Source organism: Podarcis gaigeae (assembly GCF_964106915.1).
Source record: "Podarcis gaigeae genome assembly, chromosome: 4".
Taxonomy (NCBI): domain Eukaryota; kingdom Metazoa; phylum Chordata; class Lepidosauria; order Squamata; family Lacertidae; genus Podarcis; species Podarcis gaigeae.
Window position 1 is genome coordinate 67,049,949 of NC_139677.1, and position 20,943 is coordinate 67,070,891.

General features: G+C 38.9%; 1 protein-coding gene across 10 annotated transcripts in view; it reads left to right on the forward strand.

Moving 5' to 3' along the window:
- The window catches only part of POU2F1 (POU class 2 homeobox 1), a 97,735-nt gene that overhangs the window by 32,624 nt on the left and 44,168 nt on the right, over positions 1-20,943 (forward strand). For 4 of the 10 annotated variants that reach the window (XM_083736498.1, XM_083736504.1, XM_083736500.1 and 1 more), the window contains exon 2: positions 17,688-17,756. In XM_083736498.1, the coding sequence (XP_083592624.1) occupies positions 17,688-17,756 (69 nt within the window). Of the gene's footprint in view, positions 1-12,627; positions 12,977-17,205; positions 17,283-17,354; positions 17,395-17,687; positions 17,757-20,943 lie in introns of those variants that run through there. The other 6 variants (XM_083736507.1, XM_083736499.1, XM_083736502.1 and 3 more) reach the window with 5 other exon arrangements.

The window sequence follows — 20,943 nt, forward strand, 5'->3', positions numbered from 1 at the left end:
CTTTTTGTAGTTTAAGGAACTGCAGCTTGTTTTCTGATGTCAATTTTGTATTTCATAAAATTTATATACCTCTTGAAAGGAAAAAACCTTAAAGCAGCATACAAAAAAGATATACGCACCCAAAAAGATATATATGAACAAAACAAAAAAAGATTCTTAAGCAGCAAATGCCACCTATCCCTTTTAATTAAGACTCCAAAGCTACTTGTTGGACATTCACAACTAGGAAATGATGGCATTTAAAACAAATTATTGTGGACCTTGGAATTACAGTTCTAAGTCCATCCAGTTTCCTCTTTGCACTTGGCTACCTAGTCCACTATCATCATTCCCCAGATGTATCTGCTGTTGCTTACAATCTCATTAGTGTGCTTGCATCAACAGGTGTTGTGCTGCCTACTTCTACTAGGAATCATATCCATTTTTTCTCTTGACATTCTCCTCCTGTCTTACCAGTTCCTTTCCCAGACAGTTGCTTAGGTCACTGGGGGAGGGAAATGCATGGATTTTTTATTCTTAAAACTATCATGAGTGATAAAAAGAGACCCTTCACAAGCAGGTACCTGCTGTATTGCTCATAGGAACATGTGATTTCCCTTATACTGAGGCAGATCAGTGGTACATCCAGCTGTTTGTGGTCTGCCCTCATTGGTTGCAGCTGTCTTGGGGGTTTCAGGCAAATCTCTTTCCTGCCTTATCTGGAAATGCTAGAGATTGACCCTGGACCTTCTGCATACAAAGCATATGCTTTATTTCGGGGCTCCTGTGCTGCAGTTTTCTAGCAAGCAGCTGGTGATCTTCTTGAAAAGGTACCAGAAAGCCGTCACTTCTTTATTAGTATGAGTAATTGCTTCTGTGAATCAAATTAAATACATTGAGAGATACTTGAGAAGCACAGGGTTCCAGTTCAAGGCTATTATTGAATATTAACTGTGCCTTTTAAAAATAATTTGGTATAGCTCAGCACTACAGTTGTTTGAGCATAATGGGGTCTCATGATTTGCAGTGCATAAGAGTCCAGTCAAATCAATGAAAAGTTAAGAGTTCTGTTTTCACACACACACCCAACTTTAAATGGTGCAGAATGGTCTATTCTGTGATGGTTGTTGGGAGAGTATTTGCAAGAGTGGGTCTGCATTAACAGACCAAACTCTGTGACTCTCACTAACTTTAGTGTGCTCCTGTTGATCTGCAAGTTTTCCTTGTTATAGGTCCTCTGGAGCTATTCTTTATCCCTGCCAGATTCAACAACATTCTTCTGAGCCAAATCCCAGTCTTCAGCCCAAGAGCAATAGGGACGTGGAACTTTTGGGAATTGTAGGCACATTTCAGATTTAGAGAGAATTCTGTGGATACCAATCACAAAATTGTGTTCATGGGAGAGGATGGTATAACACAACATGGATGGTGTGGGAGGCATGTGTAGTATAAAATTGAGATACAGTCATTGCTGCTTATCCCCACCCTACCCCCAATGCTTGGCATGTCCTTCTGGTCCTGATAGTAGAGATGCAGCCATAAAGGCATGGTAACCTTGTTTTTCCCATTCCAATCCTAAACCTAAGCCTATGCCTATGCTGCATACTGTACCCACTTACCTGAGAGTAAGTCCTGTAAAACACAGAGTTTCTTCTGAATGGAAATGTATACCGTTGTACTGTGAATTCTTACTGGCTAAAAACACTGATAGGCAGGAGCAGCCATCATGACTCATTTTACAGAAATTACATAGACTGATACCTACACATTTTGCTTAATAACTTTATTTCTAAGAGCGTTAGACACTTTCTTTCATTATTATTAAATGAAAGCTCAGAGTCTGGGGCCCCTGTCTGACACCAGAGAAGGCCTTCATGAGTGCCAGGTTGGTAGTCTCCTGGTGCAGAGGGTAGTGGCTGCATCTATGGGATTGCTCACTGTTCATTTCAGTGGGTTCTTAGTGGCACCCTGGCCAGCCTAGGCCATCACCCTCCACCCCCTTGTCAAAGTTCTCTTCCTTTTAAAAGCAGCTGCTGATGAAATCTATTTCCTTAGGGGGGGAAACAGAACCCCTTCTACCTGATCTCTGAAATTGAATGTAATGTTAATTGGAGAGAGAATAGGACCTTAAACATCAATAAATTTTGTCCCTACTTTATTAAAGTGTGGTCACTAGGGGAAAACCCCATACTTATTTTCTAACATGGCTGTGCTCTTGTAGTGGAGTGGTAGGGCTGTGGGGAGAAAATGCACCTCATTTCTGACAGCTGCAAATGGTCAGGTAAGAAGACCTTATATTACAGCTCCCCTTTCTGCCTCTAGAATTTGGTAAAAACAGAGATGAAGTACCAGATGGGAATTATGCAAACGAGGCATGCTAATTTAGCACACCTTATTTGCATGATTAGCACAGCTGTTTTGCATAATATGCAAATTCTTGTTCTGGCTTTAGGGGAGTTGGGATGTGACAGCCATATTCTCCCAGCAGCAAGGAGGGGAGAGCAAGAGCAGGGAAAGAATTCTGATTAAAGAGTTGTTCTTGTTCGTGCTGCAGAGCTGGAGAAAGAACAGGACTCAGTTGGCTGTGGTCGGTTACAAACATAGGATTATATGCAGTGTTAGATATACTCAAAGTAGACTCATTCATATTAGTGTACATGATTAACTTAGGTCCATTAATTTCAATAGATCTATTCTGAGTGGAATTCAACTGGATACAACTAGTGTCTTCCCAGTGTGAGTGCTTGACAGTGCAGAAAGCATACTGCTAAGTAACAGTATTCATGTCATTTTCTCTCTCATGTTTTTTTTTCTTCAAACCATGTGATGAAAGGAGTAGGGACTATATAGCTATTTCAAAAAAGTTTCATTTAGAATTCAAGAGACTTCACAGCTTCTAAAATTCAAATAATGGAATAGATACAATCATATGCTAGAATACTGCAGATTTACAAGAATAACACAGAGCTGATTCATTTTTGTGCTTTAAAATTAGGCTAGGTATATATGCAGATTTAAACTATGTGAATTTAGTCCATAGCACAGACAGATGTCTGAAGTCTTGTTAATCCCAGTTCAGTTCTCTGTGAAGCTTGCGTCTCAATGAAACTGGGAAGTCAGTGAGTTTGTGCTCTTGATTTTTAGGGGTGGAGGTGGGGATCCCAGTGAGCCCTATGGCCACTTAGGTAATAAAAGACAGGTGACTAAAATTGTTTACTCAAGGACATTTCACAGATTATGCAGAGGCAAATGCAGGTTTACTGTTGAACATTGCCTAAAACAGCAGTGGGAAACGAATGGCCCTCCAGATGTCATTTCACTACAACTTATTATTCCTGATCAGTGGCCATGTGGGCTGGGGCTGATGGGAGCTGGAATCCAACAGCATCTACAGATCCCCCCTCTAGTTTAGAGGGAGTGGCTGCCAGTCATGGCTGCCAGTCATGACTCCCTGATGAGTGTACCTGTATGATAGACATGTAGTTCCTACATTCACGTTTTATATCAAAACATGTTAGCTACATGCCCTAAAAATGTAGTGCGTGAAATAATAAGATTTCCTGTCCCACTTCAAGAGAGTCTACTGAAATTTGGTTTATAAATTACATAATTGCAACTGAAATTATGTATAATTCTATATTCTGATTGTGAATTGTTTTTGTTTGTTTGTTCTGAAATTGCTGTTTTCTTTTGATTGTGTTAAATGTTATTTTGGACAAGTAAGCACTGATTTGCATGGGGCTTGTGCTCTGGGTCATTGTGCGCATATGTGAAATCGCTTGCAGTTGAAACACCCTCCTCTGCCCATTTAGTGACATTTTTTTATTACGTCTCCAGGTCACTTCAGGGTTTGGTGCTTTGCGTGCTCATGTACAAACCACTTGCACCTAAAACAGGTGTTGCCTGCATTTTGTTTTTATTGTGAGTTGCCTCCAGAGCCTTGTGGGGTAGAAGAGCGGGTTATAAAAAATTTTTTGCTGTAGTTTAGCAGTCTAATCTGAGGTAATCTCTAAAAATATTAATTAATCACCTGTTTTGAAGGGCGAGTTTACATAACCTATATGTTAATTATTTCCTTTATAACCTACCTTTTGAGCTCAGAACCTGGATCTCCCCAGTCCTAGACAAGCCTTCTAACCACTATGTTACACTGACTTCAATATATCCTGGTGTCTTTCAGAGAGTGGTTGCCAAATTTCATAGCAGATATCTGTGGCTATAGCTTTTATGTATGTTTTGGTCAGAAAAACAGGAATAAACATCGCTGTACTTTTTACATTTTTGCTTCCAGCAGAGCAGTCTAGTCACTGGGATTGTGCTGTGGCTTCTGGCCACAGTGAGAATCCTCTAACGAATTTATTCCTCTAGAAGAAGAGACTCTCTAGGTACCCAGTCTTAACAGGGTAGGGTCCCAACTTTTTGAAATATTAATACACCAACCTGAATGTGCAGACTTAGGAACCAAGAAAAGACAGAGAAGGTGACAGAGACAGCCCTTTTTGTACCATTCATAATCCCCCATCAATCAGTGAAAAGAGAGGACATGTTACGGAGTAGTTGCCTAAACTCTTCTACATCCATCAGGACAGAAATTTTGCAGATAAAGCAAAATTTCCATTTCTCCCTTTGCCCACAAGGCAGTCAGGGACAGTTCAAGAGCAGCTCTATCCCCCTTTAGGAACAAAAAATCGTCTTCAGGATATTCTGCATTACACCACTCAAATTGTGGGGTTTGTAGGTGACCCAGTTTGGAACAACCCCCCCCCCCCAACGTATTTGCATACACACACAGGCTGGGAGCCTCAATGGTGCCCCTCTGGAGGCTTCATCCGGGGCAAAACACCTGGGTTAGCATGCCCCCCGCCCCGGTAGCTCTGCAAAAGAGCCAAATGTAAATGTAAACAACAGCATTCAGTGTGGATAGCTTTCTTGGAATGATAGATATGAGAAAGAAAAAAGGCAGAGATCAAAGCATGGCTATTAAGTTTTCCAAGATTATGGGAATTAAAAAAGACTCTTAAGGGTCTGTTGCAAACTATTGCACAAGAGTTGTATTAGTTTCCTGGATTAAGGCTATGATAGGAAAACCCAGGCATTGACAGAGAATGAGATCCCTTGAAGCCCTTGCAAAATTGAGTTCAAAAATTACAAAAACAGTGGGGAGCAGATATCTAGCAATAAGTGAAGGCTTCAAGCAAAAATTGACCCAAACAGAACCATACTTCTAGTTTTGGATTCCTGTTAAAGTTATTCTTAAGCCATGGAGAGTTTCCCCTAAGTCAATAGAGGGGCAGGTCACTGTGGAACATAGTGGAATTTTCATTTTCCCACTATGGGTGGTCAGTGATAAAGTGCAGCGGGAGTGCAAAAGGAGTCTTGTCTGCAACCTTTTAGCTTGGGGGTTCCTAGTGCTAATGGGTGCTAATGCATTTAATTTATCCCAGGAGGATGCTCAGTGCTTCCTGTATAGTTCTTTCCCCCTTCAGTACCCTAGGAAGTCAATTACTAGGTGTGCTGCAAAGCTTAATTAAATTGGAACTGGGCAGAGAGCAGGGTGTATATACATTCCATAGACCCCCACACCTACTGAATATAGGGTGGAATGCTTAGGTAGTCTGTGTTAACATGACTAGTCCTGTGCTAGATCACTTTTCTAGCAATATAGAGACGTTTGAACCAATAATCTTGGGAGACACTCAGAATGGAGGAATGTACTTACATAGCAACAATATTCAATCTACTTGTCTCTTTTCAAAAGGTGTGGCAAATATCTGAAAGATAGCTGACATGTCCAAATTAATTAAGACATGTATTTTTTTAATGTATTTTTATTAAAGATTTTCTTGATTTACAAAGGTATGTGCAATGTCTCTCTCGTAATTTTTTCCCATGTAACATTTTTTTAAAAAATACAAACAAATCGGTTTCATTTGTTGAGACATTAGGAAGAATAGGGGGAAAGAGGTAGGGGGGAGATGAGTGGGGTTGGGGTTGGGTGGTGATGTTTCTAGTTTACTTAATATATGTGGGGTTTTGTGTCAGGAGACATGCATTTTTTGAGTTGGCAAATAAATCAGAGACTTTTGAAGTAAACTGTTTCCTCCTTACTGAATTTATAAAATAAATTAGCCGTGAATAGTTACAAGGATTCATCTTTGATTTGATACTATTTGTAATTATACCCCTGATATTTTGTATATTTATTTTTTACATGTTTAAAATTTAAAAAAATGACATGGTAAGCCACCCTAGTTTGAAGTTATGACATGGATAATGACAGGTGATGGCTAGTTGACAATTTATAAATGTTTAGGGTAAAAGCTAGAGGTGTCTTGTATGAGCATCGTGTACTTCTGCTCATGCAACAGAACTTCACCATCTCCTCCTACAGGGAACCAGGCAGAAGGCCTTCTTGTCGGTAGCGCCCTCCTACATCAGATGTCAAGGCAATAAAGAATTACACAACTTTTAGAAGACATCTGAAGGCAGCCCTGTATTGGGAACGTTTGACGTTTTATTATGTTTTTATATTCTGCTGGAAGGGGAACCCAGCCAGATGAACAGGGCATTACTAATAAAATTACCACTGCTGCTACTACTACTACTACCCCACATTCCTCCAAATGCCACCTCTACCCCAACTCCAACCTGCCCTTCCCCAATTTCTCTTTTCTCTTCCCCATACCAGAGCATAAAAACTCTCTCACTCACAGAGAGAGAGAGAGACCCTTCTCCCCACTCCCACAAATCATTTACTACAGACATGAGTCTGCTCCATTTTCTTCCTGCCCCTCGCCTTTGAGAAACAGCCAGTAAAAGCAAAGAGATGATGGACTAGGACAAATACAGTATAAAGAGATACCAGGTCAATTATACACCTCAGTTTACATACCATAGCTGTGGGTAAGCAAATGGCACAGACTACATGTAATGTGTAAAACTAAATAAATTACATTTTATTTTAAAATAACACTATGAACCAATGGTGATGTTAGCTTGTATGGTTACTGTATATTGAATTTTACTTACTTACTTACTCTTCCTTTAACTCAGAATGATTACACAATAAAGTGCTCTTTTTTAAAGAAGATACAGTACTTTGAGTTATTCCATCCCCCCCCCCCCCCGTATTTAAACCTACATTTTCCTAAAGGACTCACACCCAGTTTGCACTCATCAACTAGACCCTTTTCACTACCTATGCCCTTTTGCCTCTGGAGTCTCTCAAGCTTGAGTTCTGCTGAAGTCTTTGCCTAGGTATAGCAACTTCTCTTACTTCAGGCACTCAGCAACCCCACTGACTCTTGCCTTCAGAGTTCTTCAGCTCTTGGTTTGTCCCAGGTATCCCAGAACTTCTAAGCCTCAGTGTCCTCCACCTGGCTGCAGCTTCTTCTCAGCTTCTTCTTCAATCTTCTGTTGCCGTCTTCTGCTGCTTCTCTTCCACTCTCAAGGCATACTATTGGCTGGAGACTTCCCATTTATGTCCAAACAGGGTCTCCCTCCCACCAGTCATTTCAAATCTGGGTGAAATTCACCTCCTTCATCATGCCACAACTCTGGTTCAGCGGGTTGAGACAGAATGTCCACTTACTAAACCAGGTAAAACTTGCAAATTTTCAGTCCACAGTGTCTGTCTATAAAAACAGAAACCTCAGTCTCAGAGCTCTTATCTGCCACAAAGTAAAGTAGCAGTTAACTGAACATTGCAGCCACCTGCAGGCTCCCTCTGAGACTTTGTGTTTGTCACAGCTCACAGCAGTAAATCAAGATAGTTATAGCCGATTAACCCTTTACATTCAACAGTGTGAATTCCCTTATACATTCCTTTGACACAAAACATTACCTAAGAATAAAAAGTGATTTCTTCACATGGATTCTCCCCCCCTTTTTTTTACGCAAAGACTGTTTACTTATGAGTTCAAAGAAAGAATAGAATTGCCCGAGATTGAGAAGGTAGACATCTTTGAGTAGGTGGTTTAGCTGGGAAGTAGATTTCTGCCAGATTTGGTCTGATGAAGAAATATGAGAGCAACAATAAGGGGAGCTTCAGAAATGGCATTTACTTGCTCATTTTTATGAACTATATAGGGAAGCATGAAGATGGCTGAAACTGTATGCTAGGTGTGCATGTGTCTGTGTACTATTAGAAAAGTACAATGTTTGAAGTGGTACTGAATTGCTAAGAAGCAGTTGCATCACAAGTACTGTATCTATTGTGGGCTTGTGTCAGTGAAGCTTCTGGCTTCGGTTAGCAGAATAGTTGTGGGGCAACAGAAAATATATTATTGTTCCAATTGGAACAAAGCTGTTTGCATTTCTGAAGAAAGTGAAAGTTGTCATTTTGACTTAAAGTAAAATTTTCACAAAAATACTTGAGATCGGGAAAGGAGCAAACCAGGAGTGGTCCAATACCAAGCTCCTGAAGATTTTTCTAGAAACAGGAAGTCAAAATATTGGCAAACTGAAAATCCAAATCACACATTTCAAATTTAAAAATTGGTCTCACACATCCTTGTTCATCTGAAGAGCTGCAGGGGCTCAATGGCTTAATTGTTCAAGAGGTGATCTTAGCTGATGACAGGAATGCAAGATGATGTTGCCTCCCCTCTACCAATATATGTTTGTGTTGTCTAACACCTGCAAGTTCATTAGAATGGCACCCAGGTATTATGAAACATGGAAGTTTCATAGATTGTGTTTTAAGTTTTTGTTTATGCTGAACTTGTTGAAGCTAGGCTGATCTGTACGGTTGGTGAACAGGACATACTGGTAGTAGTTACATAGCTATGTCATTACAAATGATACAGGAATGGCACAACCTAACGGTTATGTATTAGAACTTTAAAGGGCTAGGTAAAGGTAAAGGGACCCCTGACCATTAGGTCCAGTCGTGACCCGTGTCCTCAAAGGGCTAGGAGACCAGCTCAAATGCAGTACTGTATTGGATTATTTGTGTATGTGTGTGGGGGGGGGGTTGTTTCACAGCTTAATATCTGCTGGGAAGAACAAACGAGGCCAAAGCTTTAGTACAGTGCACATTTGCCATTTTGATTAAGAAACATGCGTTGAGGATGATTTAAGAATGCTGTACTGCAGGTCCTCTGATTTTGCCTCTTTCATTTTTTGGCCCATCATTCCTCATACTTTATGGTTTATTATGTCTTGCCTACCAAACCCCAGGCTAGCACAGTAGTGCTAGATGTTCTAGGACCCTGGAAAATATCAGACCACACTCCTGTGCTATTGCAGTTCCAAGAACATCTGCGTCTGATTTATTCAAATCTCTATAAGTTCAATACTTCCCTTTTGACTAAAGTTCATGAATAACAGCCACAAGCCTTTCAGTAATATTTTGTCATGAAAAGACTATAGGAAATACATGGACAGTAAAATACAGATGAATGAGGTTAAACAAGCAATAGCCAGTTTTAAAGCCCACAAATCTCTAGGATCTGATGGTCTCTGAAGTGATTGGTATTTTTTTTAAAGATTCAAGAACAACATATTATACAAAATCCCTTATTCCTGGTTCTATTTGTGGATTATTGTAATTCCAGAACTACAGAAGGATTTGAATGATGTTCCTTCATAACTTCAGCTTTTTATTTAGAAACTTGACTGCAAAATATTTACTGCAACTCATCTCAATAATATTATTTCAAACTCAGACCAGGTAAGATTTATAAAAGAGAGATAAATATCATATCCAATCAAGGAAAGTATAGATTGAATAATACATAGTAGATGTCCAGAACCCCCTTGTGTATTTTTGCTTTGGATACATAGAAAGCATTTGATTGTGTTGAATGGCTTTTCTTGTGTGAGTGTTTAGAAGTTTCGAATGGGTGCCCTTTTCTCTCAAGTCATTGCACTTTATACAGCCTTCTCTGTGGTGGTGCCTATGAATCACTTCAGTTCAGAACTATACAAAATCTTCAGGATTACAAAGGAATCTCTATCACCCTTGTTTGTTTGTTTTTGACCCTCAAACCATTATCTCAAAAAGTTGAATTTTAATTTTGTTACCAGGAAAGTTCAAGGAGATTAAAACCTGGAAGACCCCTCCCCCTCCTCAAAAAGCAACTCTTCTCAAAGGCTATATAACTTGTTAGAAGAAAATTTTATGACAGGTCTTGTTGGCCTCAAATCTATAAAGGAGAAATCACTGAAAAGAATAAACAATCTGCAACGAAACACAACGAACACTATAAACCAATCTACAGTAATGTAAGATATTCTTAAATTGTTCCAACAGTAGAATGGTGGTACCTCGGGTTACATACGCTTCAGGTTACAGACTCCGCTAACCCAGAAATAGTACCTCGGGTTAAGAACTTTGCTTCAGGATGAGAACAGAAATCGTGCAGCAGAGGCGCGGCAGCAGTGGGAGGCCCCATTAGCTAAAGTGATGCTTCAGGTTAATAACAGTTTCAGGTTAAGAACGGACCTCCAGAACAAATTAAGTACATAACCAGCAGTACCACTGTAGTAGTACCTGGATCGTCTTGTAAGGATGTTGTAAAGCAGGTCAGCGGACTGCTGACGAGGATGTCAGATATGGTGACAATGTGCATCGGGGAAGCACTTTGGGATGGTGTTTTAGAGATTGAAACCAGTGCTTTTGGGTGGAGGGTGTACTCAAGGGTACACAGTACTGGCACCTTTCCTCCCTCAAATGTTAAAAGTGTGACACTTGCTGTAACAACTTCATACCAGCACCTTATATATTAGTTCTCGAAGCTTACCAACATGAGTTTGACCAAACTGCAGGAGGCAGTGGAAGAAGGGAGTGCTGGCTTGCTCTTGTCCATGGGGTCACGAAGAGTCGGACACGACTGAACCTCAAATACACACACACACACACACATATACATAAGCGCACTGATTAAAACTATCAAGTATTGGGTGGTTAAGTATTGGGTGGTTTAAGTTTTAATTGATTAAATATGCATATGAATTAAGCATTTTAAAGAAGGCAACCAAACATACATGTAGCAGCAAGCACCATTTTGAAAGATGCCTTCCTTCTTGTATCGAGAAGAGAGTTGATGTCTCTCCTAAAGTGGTGACAGGCATCCATAGCTTTTCTCTGTTACCTGTGCTTAAACTATGTGGTATTTAATCAATTAAATATCCTCTTTTCAGTTAAAGTGGCCCATGTAATGAACACAATCCTGCAAACCGTGTAGAAAGCTGAGTGTATTTGACAGGTCTGCTATATCACCTCTGAGTATTCTGCTGGCTATGACTTTTGCTATCTCTCTGGCATTGTGACTTGAAAATTGTAATGGGCGATAAGGATCAAGAAAATATTGGGTTTGTGCTGGATTCAAGCTAGCAGACAATTCTTTTTCTGTTGCCTTTTAGTTAAAATGAATTTTAGAATCTATGAAATTCAACTGTTACAACTTCCTTTCTAGATGCAATGATTTTTCACTATGGATGAGAAAACATTCAATATTTTTTTTTTAAAAAAAGGGACTTTCCTTCACACCAGTAGCCACTAAGTACCAACAATCAACAGCTCTTTTGATTTCTGAAGAGCAACTAGATTATGCAATGTGTAACATTCCAGTCCCTTGTTCTGCTTTTGAATGATCCATGCTTTTTAAAAATTGCAGCAGATAGCTTTAGAGGAGTTTATTTCATCATTTTGTTGGGCCCTTTTGTGGGGGAGAAGTCTTCACATGACCATTCATTTCCCTTCTGACATTTACTTTCTAATCACAGAGTCTTAAATTACTCTTATACAATCTTTGTACAAGAGTTTCTAAGTAGCCCTGATGATTCAAGAAGTACAGTTGTAAAATAAAGTTTACTATAAAGACTATTTAGGAAGACTGTTTATTTAGAAATACAATAATAAATAAGTCAGACTATTTATTTAGGAATTAATGTTATGTACATATACAGATACATATAAATTAGGAGCCAGCAGTTCTAGATAACAGCAACTTTATTAGAGGTACAGGGAGTGAGAATGGTCAAATATTACTTGTTACATCTACCAGTGTTGGACTACCTTTGCAAAACAGCAAACATGAATTGCTTCCTATATGCTGCCTAAAGTTATGTGGCTTCTTCTTGTACACAATTATGTGTGAGAGACTGTTAAATTATAGCATAATACATTTGGAAAAGATCACATAAATGTGCAAGTAGTAGTTAAGACAGGTTTGTGTTCAGCTCCTACCTTGCTAATTGTTTTCTTGGGATTATTTGGATTCTGTAGAAAGCTTTTCCAAATCTCCTTTATTACTGAAGTCATTGTTGCCAGCAGGAATAAGATTAAAGGTGCTTAAGTCTGTAGAGTTGTTTCTAATTTGTATATGTCATTTCAGTGGCATTTTAACAGAATTTTGTCTTGCCTCTTTCCCCTCCCTACTTCCCCATGGTACTGTGCTCAAGTTAGGTCTGAGAAGCAAAGCTATTGGAAGAAATTTCATTTTGTTCCCTAATTATTATGCTGGCACTTGGGAGATAATTTTTCCCTTCATGCACTGCCAATTAATATGCAAATGAGCTGATAAATATTTATATCATGATTTAAATTATGCAGGGAGCGCTTTCAGTGTACTCTGCAAATGAATTGTTCATGGACTTCAAAGTGCTGGCTGCTGTGCTTAACGAGGGGAGATTTGCATAAGGCCCTAATCAGGCGCATACTGATTAAGCTTCATTATGGAAACTGCCAGCTGCAATCTTTGTTTCTATTTTATTAAAAAAAGGGGAACTTTTCATGCTTCAGTCGCCTTGACAATGTCAGACACAGCTAGTAGGAGAGACTAAAACTCTACAGAGCAACTGAAGTTTCTCTGTTCAGTTGAAGATTGCTATGGTGTAACTGAAGTTGTATTTCCTATCCCCACCCCTCCCTTTCTTCTGTTAAAAGTAGTAGTGTAGGTTTTTTATTTTAGAATCCCCCCCCCTTTCCTTGGACTATCTGAATCTGCAGAGGACTGCACAGCAATGCTGGACTGCAGCGACTACATTCTAGGTGGGTACCAGTTCAACTGACTCTTGCAAGCATGTAATATGGAAATAGTGGTTGTTGGATTGACTATGCAGTGGCTTAATCGCATATGCAAGACTAATGGAGGCATTTATTTGAAAGGCTGAGGACTACCAGCGATGTGGTGGCAAGTGCCTCCTCCGTTCTTCTTTTTTTTTTTTTCTGTGTTCAGGAAAATCTTGTTCTTTATTTTTGGATAGAATGGGGTTGCTCTTCAGTTTCAGTGTCGTTTAATGCAGAAGCTTCTGATATTTCAATCTTAAAAAGCATTTGATTTTGGAAAGAAATAGGAACTTCATTTCTTGTATCTGTTTGTGTAAAACTGCATAGGGGTGAGAGTCTTCTGCCATAACTTCCTGGCCTGACCAGATCATTCTAAGTTGGGTATATTTGTGTGGGTGTAGGTGATATAAAGCCACACTGTTCAGTGTTTAATAGGAAACAAGCAGTGCTAATACCACTGCTGATACCGTTACAAGAAGTGATGCATATGGCTACTAGTGTTCTGGCAGTTGAAAAATATGCTTTTAAATTAAGGTATAGGATTCATTCAAAAACATACTTTGCAAATATGTTTTTAAGGTTTTGCAAATTTTATCCTTTATCTTCAGGCCTTAGAATTATAAAAATCATAATCTAAGGATTTAGACTACGCTTACCTTAGAAATGTAAAATCTAATGTGATTTTTGCTTCAAGATACACAGCTTTTCCCTCCATATATGCCATTTTTAACAATGCTGTATGGAGGAATCCTAGCAAATGACACCTTCATCTTAGTGTGAAGAACAGTAGCTGAATTTAAAGGGTTTATCAGTTCTAAGAAATCCACCCTCCCCCTATATATTTTGAAAAGCTGATAATTTTATTGCTGACTGGCCTTGACATCTGTTAAAATGCTAGTAAGAATGTATCTAGATTCTAGAAACTCATCAGGATGTGACCTCAGCACTGCACCTGGTGCTTTCAATCTATGCTTCAGTTTGCTGTGTGTACTTTAGATTATGGCAGTGTTTTAGTGTCATTGTTACAAATTAAGCCTTATGCTGCTTGTGAAAGAAAGGAGGAGGAAATGGCAGTCTCTATAAGAATTATAGAGAAAATTTATTTGAACATCCACCAGCCAAATTAACTTGTAGATAGTAGATTTTGCCTATTTCATCACTAATCCATTCCTTGTGTTTTTGTGTGTGTGGTGCAAATCACTGAAATTAAATTACTGGATCAGATCAAGTTCCAGCTAATCTAGCATTTTGTTCTTAGCAATTGTCAACCACATGTGTTTGGATGTTGACAAGCAGATCATCAGAGTAATAGCCTCTTCTGATGCTTGTCCTTAGCACATGACATTCACAGGTTTACTGCCTCTGTCATGGAGGTTCAGTTTCACTGTTGTGACTAATAGCAATTCATGAGTCTGTCTTCCATGAATTTGTATAGTTCCTCTTCATATTATCTTAAACTAAAGGTTGCCGTTATATCTTGTGGTTGTTAAAAACTCTTGACAGACTGACATATTGCACGCTGGCTAGGACCGATGGGATCTGTAGTCCAAAACATCTGGATGGCAAGCAGGTTGGGAAGGCTGCCCTAGGCAATGGGATGAAATGTTTATCTTGTTTTGAAGCATGATTGGCATATTTAACAATACCCTCTTTAATGATACAACAAAAGATGCATTAAATTTATTTTGCTTCCAAATATGAACCCGTGGAGTATAACCCTTCTGTGGTCGCAACAGGGATAGCTCAAGTCAATAAATCAGACTTTTAATCTCATGGTTCTGGGTTCGAGTCCCACATTGGCAAAAGATTCCAGCATTGGAGGAGGTTGGACTAGATGACCCTCATGGTCCCTTCCAACTCTACAATTCTATGAACTTCTGACTATCCCTTACATATATCCAACATCTTTTAACTTACAAAGGCTCCAGTATAGCCTTGTGAAACCAGCTCATTATTGCTGCTGTTTTTCAACAAGTATGCTGTTGTTATGTACCAGTGCTTATTATGTACAATTTCTTAGCAGACAGATATGGAAGAAAGCATTTTTGAAAGATGCCAAATGGACTCTAAAAAGAAATTGTACTGTGTGCTGTGGCACTGCGGAGGTTTTTAGCCTTCATATTTATAATGCAAGTATTTTCACTAAGAGTTGATGGCACATATGTACTCATTTTTTTTAAAAAACAACTATTGATTACTTCATTACTCTTCAAGGTTGTAATCATCAAGACGCTGATATTGTATAGGAAATGGAATTAATTAGCTTCAAATTAACCTTGCTCTCCTGTTGGAGAACTGCTGTATACTGGGGAATATCCAGGGATTTGACTCCCTGTTATGCAAATAACTGCATGCATGATGCAACAGGAAAAGATTCTGCATTGTTGGTGGAGCAGTAGCTGCTGAAGTAATCTTTCCTACCTGCCTACTATTTCTGAGGCTTGACTGGTGCAAATGTCTTTAAGAAATAGGATATGACAAATGGATTTCTTTTGCAGCACTTCTTAATAATACTTTCCCATCTCTACTGTAACCCTAACCTCTGGCATGTTTTAACTCTAGCATTAGCTAAATTGTAAAGAATGCAATAATGCATTATTCACTGTCAAATTCCATTGTTAAATGCTTTTCTGTAAACATCAGTGATTTAGTTTCTACAGGTGAAATCTGACAATCGTAAATGTTGAAGGGGGTTCTTTCTGCTATTGCTAATTATGAGCAGAGCTGGGGAAATCCTAGATTGCTTGTTACATGGGGGAATATCTAAAAATTTGAAATACTTTCTTGCCTGGATTATGGCTATGGTGTGTTTAGGAAAGGCAACAAATTATTTTGACTATATTAATTTAGTCAGGTTTCTGGTGCTTAACTTTCTTTCCTCTTCTTTCGCTTTTCTCTTATAGTCCAGTCTTCTCTGGATCTGGTCGTTGCTCACAATTTTATTCTATTTTTTGGCATATTTTTTGGTTTGCTCATTCCCATGATCTGTTGCCATCTGCCACAATATATGTATTCATCTGTCTCACCACCTTTGTATTTTTGGATCTGCCAGCCTTGCTAGTGAATATTTGCTGTAGTTCTAATGTAATACCCTGTCTCCTTGTTTCTATCAATGACTGTTCTTTTAATATGGCAACTTAAATAGATTTTTTTCTATAACTAGCTACTATTTAACTCGAGTTCCTTCAGTAGCCTTTTAGAAAAGTCTGGGAGAAGGTTCAAACCAGTTTAAGCTTGTGTGTTGTGAGATTTGTCATCCATTTTGATGTGAATAGTTAACTAGTGCACCAAAACTGGGAGCCATTACCTTTGTGAAAATTCATGATGTGAAAAAATCCACATAAACTGAGTCACAATCCAAGTGAGCATCCAAATACAGTGGTTATTCCTCTGCATTACTTTCAACAGGATGTTTATATCAGTGTGATGGCATCTTTCACAACTGTGATGCCCTCTTTTTCATGCTTAACCCCCACCCCACCCCCAAATCACTCAGCAAGAGGTCAGGTGAACAATGGTTGTAAACAGGCACAGAAAATAGCTGCAAAAGAAAGGAAGGTGGTGCTTTTCATGATCCCCCCCCCCCCCGAAAAGGTAACTTTTACAACAAAAAATGAATTTTACAAAAATTAATTACAGTGTTCCAAGGGAGAAAATTAGTTGAACATTTTGTGTCCTATTTTTACAAAATATTCAACAAGAGTCCACATGGGTTGTAGTAATTAAAAACTCAGAGGCTTATCCCAGTTGGAGAAGACCAAGAGTGGGTGGTATTCTGTAATGAGAATAAATCTGTTGGCATCAGCAATGGTTTTTTTTTTTCCAGCACCATACTAACAAGCATCAGTTTAGTTGCAAAAGGAGTTTGATACGACTATAACCAAAAGCACAGTGAATGATAGGACTAGGACCTGTCAAAATTGTTCTCAGTGGTTTAGATTATTTTTGCTGATTATTATCAGCAGCCTTTCATCCCCCAGCCCCCATTTTAAAATCCTGTTTCAGAAGTCTTAATAGATAAGTTGCGTCTCTCCTTTTGCCAGAACTACGTCTTGTAAAGAGTTTATTGCTATCACATTGCCTTTGTATTGCCATTGCACAATGGCATCACCATGCTGTTCCTGGTCTGATACAATGAATTATATATACCCTGAACACCATCATGCACCATCATATTCAGTTTAGCTTAGTGATGTAATCACATAGTGGTAGCATGGAAGTCTCATGGCAACATGCCTGTGTACTGTTTAGAAAAGGATCTAGCAGCACCACTGGAAACACCTAAAGGGTGGGTGAGGAGAGGCAGATCAGAGGTCTAAGCAGAACTTTGGGAAATTGTATAAGAATTCAGACAAAAATTATTGTAATAATCCAAATGAAATTTTATTACAACCCTTCAGGTTTGGACACTATTTTTTCTAAATGTAGCAAACATAATTGGTCTGTTTTTATGAAGCACCTCAAGTACGCCTTTTTCAATTAGCTTTTTGACTATCCAATATATAGTATTTTACAGTGATACATTGCTATGTATTAATTTCCTTTTGATATTTCAGGGTCCATACCCATCAGTTGAGTTTGGTCATTTTATAGTGCCTCCTGTTCACCAATATAAAATGTCCTGTTTTGTGCTGTAAAGAGGACGGTGTGAGTAGGATTTTTAAAACCATATTTTCTGTTGCTTCTAATGCAGACTCAAGAATGAACACTCCGTCAGAAACCAGTAAACCTGTAAAAATGGAGAGTGGTGATGGGGACACAGGTAAGAATAAAATAATGGTGTGATTTCCTAATGAATTCATGGATTTGGAAGGGACAATTTTATTCTGGTCTGGTTTTATAATACATTGAAGAATGGTATGTTACAGTAAAATCCTAACCCGTGTATATTCAGAAATAAGTCCTATTGAATTCACTGGGTCTTACTCCCGGGTAAGTTGGGTTAGGGTTGCATCCTTAGCAGTGTTTTCTAAGTATATGAAACAGCACTTACTTCTTAGTTCTTTACTCAGTGTTTGTTTTGTATGGGACCTATACATTGGTACTGTGTAAATGTGGACTAGTAATTATCATAGATATTGTGTCCTGGAGCCTCCAAGCAAAGAGCTGGCCTTGGCAGTTCCCCTTTTCATATTTTTTCTTATCCAATCCCCATCTCTGAATTTTCTTCTTGCACTAGAGAGACTGTTCTATCTAGGAAGCAGTCAGCATTCTGTGACATTGGTTAGCCACTTCCTGGCACTTTTGTGTTGCTGATAGGGATGAAAACACCACTATCTATGGAGTAGAAGCTGGGTACAAGGAGCTACTGATCTGCTGTGACTTAAGGGCTAGATATTCCCAGTATCTTTTTTCCTAGTACAGCTACTCATACTGGTGTATCTGTGTTAGAGCGCCTAATGTTTTATTTTCCTTATGGCTTCTTAATTGGCCCTTTCTTCAATATTGTAGTTGTCACAGCTCATTCATTAAGCAGGATACCTTCGTCTTCTTCCCTGGGGATCATGTAACCTTCTAAATATGAATAAATATACCCTGCCTCTTGACCCTAAATGAATTCAAGATGGTGATATGAAAATTCTTTGGCTGCTTATGACCTTAACCTGTCACAGAAGTGTTTTTGCCAGTGATAGCAGTGCATCCCAAAAATGTTTGTTGAAGACATTGGTGTCCTTTGAAATATAAAATGATTAGCTTTTACAGAAACTGACACAGTATTGAGGTGTTGTGATATGAGTTCATAAAGGGTAATATCTACTTTCTGCAATTTCCATACATTTGGATGGGGCCCTAATTTTGTGTGCACATCTGTTACCATCGTTGAGTTTGCAGAGCCATCTGTTCTTGTATGTCCTCTCCATGCTTCCAGTTCTTTCTCACATTGTAACTGTGTCCCCTATTTCCGTTGAGCATACGGCACACCATTTTTCTCTGGATGACAGCCACTTTCTCATTTCATAGTAATTCCATTCCAATGTGGTTTTTGCATTTTTAATCTTTTTGTACCAATACAGGCTAGATAAGAAAGATACTTTATTTTTATTTCATTAAATTTATGCACCACTTGATTGTAAAAAATCCTGAAAGCAGTTTACAAGAAGATATAAGTATTAGTCAATCTCTTTATGATACATTTGGAAGCAGGCTTTACAGGTAGTTGGTTCATTGAGAAAACGTTATCCATTTATAAATGAGTTTGCAGTAATTTTGTCTGTAGTTAACAACTGTGGTACTCCTTCATCCATTATCATAAACATTATTTTTCAATATTCACATCGTGAATAAAATGAACAAGAAGCCATGATTCCAGGAAAGCAGGCTCCCACCTCATGCTAACCTGTTTGCTCACAAATATGTCTCACAATATTCTGTTGGACTTTCTTCCTGCGTGTTAGGATTACAATTTAAACATATTTATGATGAGGCCATTGGTGTTGCAGAAATACTTTTAACTGCAAGAGTGATTGAATTGGGAAATAAATGTTGATTGTTTGGAACAGATTTCCTGAAAAAAACCACTGGTTAGGAGAAAATTTGTTTGAACATTTTTCTGGAATGATTTTAATTCAAGCAAATTGTAGTTTTGAATTCAATCTACTAATGCTCTCCTGGTTTGGTTTGAGCTTCTTTTAAGTATATGCTTAAGGCAAACAAATGTACATTGGTTTTTCTGCTTTTGTTATCTTGAAATATTTTGAGATTGGTTTGAGATTACAAATTGAACCTTCCCACTGGCCAAGTTAGCAATTTTATAAATATTGTGGAGAAAAGCCTTTTAAAGTATTACAAAGACTTGTAATCCATACATTCAGCTGCTCCTGAATCATCCTAGGATTGGATGAACAATTGTCAACAATCACAAATGGTGTTCACTTTGCATTTGTGACATCTTTTTACATTCATTGGGAATGACATAGAAGATGCATACCTAGACATGACCAGCCCTAAATGTGAACTACATGAATATTTACAATCTAATTCTAGAGTTATTTTAGTGTACTCGCTATAGGGGGTTCTTTTAGGGAAGAACTGTATGTCATAAGTGTCATGAGGCTGCTGTGCCTCCACCCCCCACAAGATATAGTACAACTTATGCCTTGCCCTCGTGTCATTATGATGTGTGTGATCTTTCTACGGATGTTAACTAACAATGTGGAGCAGGAACAGAAAAATGCAGGGCAATAACCTCAGAACAAGAGAAGTTGTTGTATTTGTTATGCAAGGTAGAAGGGAAGATTCAACCTGGCTCTGCTGTTTTGGCGGCAGCCAATTTCTCCCTTAGTGCGGCTGCCTCTGCTCTGTTATAGTTTATATATTACTTCTGAAGCATTCAGTGCAGGGATGAGGAGGGGGGCCCTTCAGCTAGAGGATTGCATTCTGTTGTAGGCAGCCTTCTAGGGGCTACACGCCACTGGTGGACAGAAGGCAAAAGTGAGAAGTGCCCAGATACCACTGTTACCTTTTTGCAGTAGGCTATGTCCAAGCTTTACAAAGTTGGAGGTTTGCACATAAACACAGACATTTTCCATCCAGGCATGCAAAATTCACTATCGTAGATCAAGGTCACATTCCAGACAACTTGAAAGTACTTGAGGATAGTACAAAGTAAGGATTGGGTGGGGTCATGGAATAAGAAATGTCCCAAGGGCCAGGTAGAGCCTGAGGGACAATATTTGGTCCCTGGGTCTGAAGTTCCCTGTCAGATACAGAAGCTGGAAGAGCTGGGTTTGGCTGCTGAAATCCCCCACCCCTAGTCTAGTGTAATGTAAGGCAGCCTGATTGGTCAGCAGATTATTCAGCTCTGAGAAATATATTTTCTCCTCCCTTCAGTCCTTGAAAGTATCACCACCATTGATGTTACTCGTTGAGTTGAATTGTGAATGATTCATAACATTCTACCTGGGCTCAAATAGACTGGGCTAGTAAGAGTTAAGCTGCAAAAGGAGAGC